General features: G+C 48.9%; 1 protein-coding gene across 1 annotated transcript in view; it reads left to right on the top strand.

Annotated features, from left to right (window-relative positions):
• The window catches only part of HS3ST6 (heparan sulfate-glucosamine 3-sulfotransferase 6), a 53,537-nt gene that overhangs the window by 300 nt on the left and 47,237 nt on the right, over positions 1 to 6,000 (top strand). Inside the window, exon 2 of the mRNA XM_044452537.1 lies at positions 5 to 225. Within this exon, the coding sequence (XP_044308472.1) occupies positions 5 to 225 (221 nt within the window). The remainder of the gene's footprint in view (positions 1 to 4; positions 226 to 6,000) is intronic.

Genomic DNA, 6,000 nt, shown 5'->3' with positions numbered 1-6,000 from the left:
CGAGGCGGCAGGCAGCGCCCGCCCGCCGGGCCCCGGCGCCGCGCGGCTGCCCGTGGCCGACGCGGCCGGCAGCAGGCGCTTCCCGCAGGCCATCATCGTCGGCGTGAAGAAGGGCGGCACGCGCGCGCTGCTCGAGTTCCTGCGCATCCACCCGGACGTGCGCGCCGTGGGCGCCGAGCCCCACTTCTTCGACAGGTGCTACGAGAAGGGGCTGCTCTGGTACAGGTAAGGAACGCCGCCCGCCCGCGGAGCCCCGTGGCGCGAAGCGTCCGGTTCGAGGCTGCCGCTCGCGCCTTCCAAGCGGCCGTCAGAGCGCACCTTGCGCCGCCGCGGAATGGCCTTCGGTGCGTTTTCAGCATGGCATCCTTTGCGTAGCGCAAATATATATATAATGAGAATGATGACCCATGGCTAAAGAAGTTAGTCCCATCCTCTCCCTGCCCTCCCTCTTGTCCCAAAGCAGCCCCCCGCCCCAGCCCAGCAAGGCTTAAAGCCTCCAGCTCTGAAAACGTTGCTCCTTAAAAAATAGGACCCCATCGTGTTCTAGCGGGCAGAGTACTATCAAACAGTTTGGCCCTAGCTGTGACTTAAGGAAAATCATGACACATCCGTTTTTCTGTTCGTCTCCATAAATTCTTTTTATACTGAGCCCTGCCTTCTTGAACCATAGTTACATTAAATGCAATTTGAAAACATTGTGGACATTGCTGGCCCAAAAGTGTCTTCCAAAACAGTTTTTCCTGCTCCACGGAGTTGATGTACTGGCTGAAAAGGCAGACCACAAACCTAGTGGTAACCTGCACCACCCATGTTAAATTTGCATTCTCCATTTTATAGTAGATGAAATGTTAAGCACATTTCTCATTCATGTTGCCCTTTTCCTGCTCTTAGAGTTCCTTTATGAAACTTTCTATTATAGGATAAAGTATGTAAGACACTCTTGGCTTTCACAGTTGAAGGCTGTCTCCGTTTGAAGTCAACAGCACAGCTTCAGCTTTTGTTGACTTCAAAGGGGTCTAGATTTCACAAAGACAAGGTAACAAAAGCGGGTGGACTATTGAAACTGCTGCTTTAAAAAAACCCCCAAAGAGATTAATCAGTGTGCAGGTAGTGACCCTCAGTATACCGCTCTGGCAGGTTTGACAGCAGATCACCAACTTTTTAAATCTTGGGCTTATAGTGAGTGTCCTTTGGCCCAGGGTATCTGTCCTGCCAACAAACGTTCGAATGCATTGTGCAGAGATCAGAAAGTTTCTGCAGTTGCCACTGCGCCCTGTAAACCATCCCACGGCTTTGAAAGTGCAGTAGGATAAGCGGCCCAAACTCATCCCAGTTCTCCTGGCAACATCCTCTTTCCTTTCCTGCCTTTCAGCCTCGGTTATGCCTTTGCCAGTTGAAATGGTAAACACTCGATTCTTTTGGCACTTCCACGGGGAGATCTGTTGTGTTTGAAATCAGAACCTGGACTGCACTTTCCTCCCATTTTGTGCTAGGCAACAATCACACGGTAGGAACGCAGCCTCCCGAAATACATGAGCTGGAGCCTTCCATTTTTGCCAGCGGAATAAACCGCTCGCTGGGGCTGGAGGGAAAAGCAGTGCGAAGCGGAGGGGGAGAGTGCCCCTTTCGGGTAGCCCGATCAAAGCTAGCTGTGCTTCCCATCCACCGGCGCTGCTTCCGCCCCTGCCGACGCACCTTTCCCAGGGCTCCTCTCCCCACCAGCACCCCAACGGGGTGCCCTCAGGAGGGCATGTGGGGTGCTCTGCATCCCATGACAGCGGCGTGCCAGCCTGCTTGAACGGCGTGCGCACAAGGGGACACTGCGTGAGCCCAAGCCTGGATCAGCCACGTGTGAATCGAGGGCCTGCCGGCCGTCTGTTTGCCTGGCACTTTCCTCCTGGGTCAGGATAAGCGCTCACTCAGGAGCCCGGGCTCCCACGGGGCAAATGTGGCTTTCGTGATACCAAGACCAGTTAAAACAGCCACAAGAACCACAGCGGTGTTTCTGTGCACTTGTTGTTAGCGGATGAGGCAGCCGTGTTTGCTGGGTGGCAGCAACCCTAAACAGGAAGGGCCCTGCCCCAAGCAGCTTCCAGCACACTGCTTGGCAGAGGATGGGACAAAAGAGGATGGCAGCAGGTGCGAGCCGGGCCCACAGCGGTGCCTCCCTCTGCTCGATGGGGGCTACAGGATTGTCCACTTGAACTGGGCTGCTGGAGGGAAACGGTCATAAGACTGAGGCCGGGGGCTTTTGGTTTTGGCGGTGGATCCTTATGTTTCCCTTGGGAATCACGATCCCTGCTGTGGGGCTGAGGCAGACGGTCCAGCACACAGCCCCCTGGAAGCATCAGTTTCAAGGGCCTCGCTGGAAGAACAGGTACACTGACACACCTGTTCATTATTTCAAACGGGCATTTGGAGAACTGATGATTTTACAAAAACAGAGCAATTCAGTGATGAAATGGGGGTTTAGCAGCTTGCAACTTCTAAAGACACTTTTTACCACTGTAAAGTTTTATTGACGTTTTATTGAAGAAAGTGACCATGCGCAGATGTGAGACGGTGTCGCTACATCAGTGGGAGCTTCCAGTCGGAGGCGGTTGGGGTTCAGAGGTGTGCTGGGGTGCTCATGAGCCCACCTCTAGTCATGTGTCCTTGGGAAGAGGGTCCCTTGGACTCCATGCACCCCACTTTCTAGTAAACGGGCGGTGAGTTAACTGGAGAGCATCATAACAGCAACCGAACAAGTTCTGAACATCTGACAGTCAAATTTTTAAACCTCTCTTCCTCCTCCCCAGTAATAATAAGCAAAAATACTGCTGGATTTCAGCAAATGATGTGAGATGCATCTGTTTTTTCAGGTGTATAGGATTAATGTCATTTCTGTCTGTATCTGTTTGAAAAGGATTTAAAAATGGGTTTCTTTGATTTCTTTTTACCCTCAGTTCATCAACTCTTCTCCTTTTGAGTAGAAATATTACAAAACTTGATATTTTCAGGCAGCTGAATTTTTTGGCTTGTTGCAGAGAGAGAATGTGCAGGGATAAAAACTGAACTGGTTTCCTTATGCGATTCCATTGCAACGAGATGGGACTGATCCAAGGGATATGATGTTCTTGTAGCAAGAACGAACTCTTTAGGTGGTCCGACTCTCAGTAGGTCCGGCTACTGTTCATATGCTTAATATTAAAACCTCATATCTTTGCCAACTGGATAAATGTCTGGAGCTGATTTATCTCTGCTTAGAAGTAAATGGAGGTATCCGGTACATTATCTTGGAACAGCTGAACGACAAAAAATGAAGCCGTGAAAATGGCTGCTGCCTTTCCCTTTCGGAAACCATTGGATTCCAAGTCTTCCTGTCTCTTTTGAAACCAAGCAAAGCAATGGCTTAGACCCACCTAAAGTCAAGCAAGGTGCCAGAAACCTGTGGAACACAGAAAACATAGTTGCTTACCGTGTCCCATTAGTTTCAGTAGATGCATGTCCAGCTCCTCATATTTACCCAAAAGGAAAATTGCAGTGAGAGTCAATGCCAGGCAACCAGGTCATGGGATTTCAGTTGTTTGTCATATGACTCCTTTAAAGCAAAGGGTGGTTTTCTGTAAACAGGAATTAGATTGTGAAAATCGGTGGCCGTGATTAAACACTAGAGAGCAGTAGTAAATTCAGCCTTCGCGTGGAAGTCAGCAGAGCTTCGCCCATTGCGATCTGTCTTAAAGGTATCGTAGGGTCCCTTAGGCGAGCAAGTGCCGTCTGAAGGCATCTCGGTGTTTCCAGACCGAAGGCATCGTGCGGTAATTTTGGAACTCGTAGTTCTCCAGGAATAATTGTTGAAAGAAATACAAAGATCATTAGGGTCTGGCATCTTCCAGTGAAAACACTGAATTAAAAACGTATTCTCACATTCATGGTGAGGGGTTAGCCTAGCATGGATTACAAAATAAGTCTAAGCAGCTCGTCAGACTTCTTTGGCTTTGGGGTTGTCTGCTTGTCTTGATGGGCCATTCTGTAATTTATCTTTGAGTGCAACAGAATTAATTCAGCAGGCAAGGAAACCGCTATGAAATGTTTCTTTCTTGTGTAAAAGGCAGGCGACTGCCGCTCAGCCACAACTGAATTTTTTCAAGACTACAATTCTCAGTATAAACTTTATTGAAACCAGCAATTGTATTTATATCTGAATTACATTTGAACAGCACCTTTCCCCCTTCGAGGTACGCCAGGCAGTTTACGCAGTCCTTCTGTTTATCCTCCCAGTAACCCCGCGTGGTGAAACAGGCTGGGCACGAGTGGCTGGCCGGCCCACAGAATTCACCCAGGGAGCCCCGTGGCTGAGTGGGACGGGAGCCCTCCTGCTGCGTTCCTGCCCAGCGCTCTTAGCCACTGCACCGCCCTGGCTTGCTTCTGCGTTGCACAGCTGGCTCCCCTGTTTCTGAATGAGGCAGAAAGCAGCGAGTGCTAACCTCTCCCTCGGAAATCAGTGGGACCTTGGCTGAATTTTGCATGGGTGAAAATGCAGCAATGAGGCAGATGCCGTCAAAAAGTTAAGCAAACAGTATCTTCTTCCCCATGAAGTTCATGGAACTTCTGTCTTCTTTTTCTTTCCTTCTTTCAGACAGAAAGAGATGAGTATGTTTTGTAGTTTGGGTGTATTAAGATTGCAAATGATTCCAGTTGATAAAGAGGGATTGCAATTTTGGGTGTCTGTATATATGCAAGATTGTGGGGAGAGAGGTGAAAAATTGAGCTCCCTTGCTCCTGGGAAACTTTCAAAGTAGTATCAACATTTCTGGAATATTTGACTAAGCCAAGAAACCTCAAACTGTGCCAAAAGCCTTTAATTGCCAAAATGCTGAACCCCTGAGGCACCTGTAGAATGGTTCATCTTAAGTACTTAAAAAAAAAAGTCAGAACATATTTTGAGCCACAAAGTCCCTCCTTGCAATCCAATCCCTTTGTATTTTCCCATGCAGTATTAATCCCAAATGGTGTTCTGTGAGTGCAACTCTAATATTTCACACACACAAACATGAAACTGGCAGTGACCATGACTGGTCTTTGAAGTAGGAGCTTTTTTGCTTAGTGGTAGCATCGTTTTGTGGAGTGTTTTTGGTTGGTTGCCCTGCCCTGCCTCTTCTGGAACTTGCACCCTTTGTTACTAACAAAAGCAACCTTCAGTTAGAGAGCCACAAGCAATTCCTCAGGTTGCTAAACCCTTTAACTCTTTAATGTAGGGGCAGAAAGAGACACATACTGCTCTTTTCTGGGCAGTAACACGAACCACTTAACGGACAGTCCAGGAATTAAGAGCGTCTTTAACCCAACTGAGACACCATCTAAAGCTTAAATGGAAAGAGAAGGAGGGATTGGGATGTCATCTTAAAGGGGTCTTGTAAAAACATCTACCCACCTTTCTGGTTTGCAGAGCAGAGGGGGCAAAATTGTGTACATCTGGCTATAAACCACTTTTCAAACAAAAACATGATGTGTTTTGTGGTTCCTTCATGACTAACTGATTTCTTCTGGCAAACATTCTTGTGGACCCAAACTTGCTTCATCAGATGCATGTGACGGGGGTTAACTCTTCATGTATCTGACAAACATAAATTACCGTCCTCCCAAAAGAGCCCATGGGGTGCAAAGGCGGCTCCAGAACTGGGGCAGCCATTCTGCGATGGGATCATAACAGGACAGATTCATCTCAGAGTGGGGTTGGAAGGGGCCAGAAGGGCATCTGTCCAACGCCCTGCTGGTGCAGGACGCCATGTTACACATCCCATTTGGATGGTGGTCCAAATGCTCTTGGAATGCCTCCAGAAAGGGCGAGCCCGCAGTGGTGGTCCAGTTGGGCTCAGCAAAAGGGTGGGGGGGTTGGCAGTCTGGCTGACAATCCCGAATAGGAACCATGGGTTGTCGGGGTGGGCTTGCTGGTGCCAAACAAGCCGACTGCTCAGGGAGCTTTGGCTACGGGCAATAGAGAAATGAAATCAACAAATG

This window comes from Varanus komodoensis, unplaced genomic scaffold, assembly GCF_004798865.1.
Source record: "Varanus komodoensis strain SLA01 unplaced genomic scaffold, ASM479886v1 scaffold73, whole genome shotgun sequence".
Classification (NCBI taxonomy): Eukaryota; Metazoa; Chordata; class Lepidosauria; order Squamata; family Varanidae; genus Varanus; species Varanus komodoensis.
Note: the sequence above shows the minus strand (reverse complement) of the source record. Positions and strands in the feature narration are given on the sequence as shown.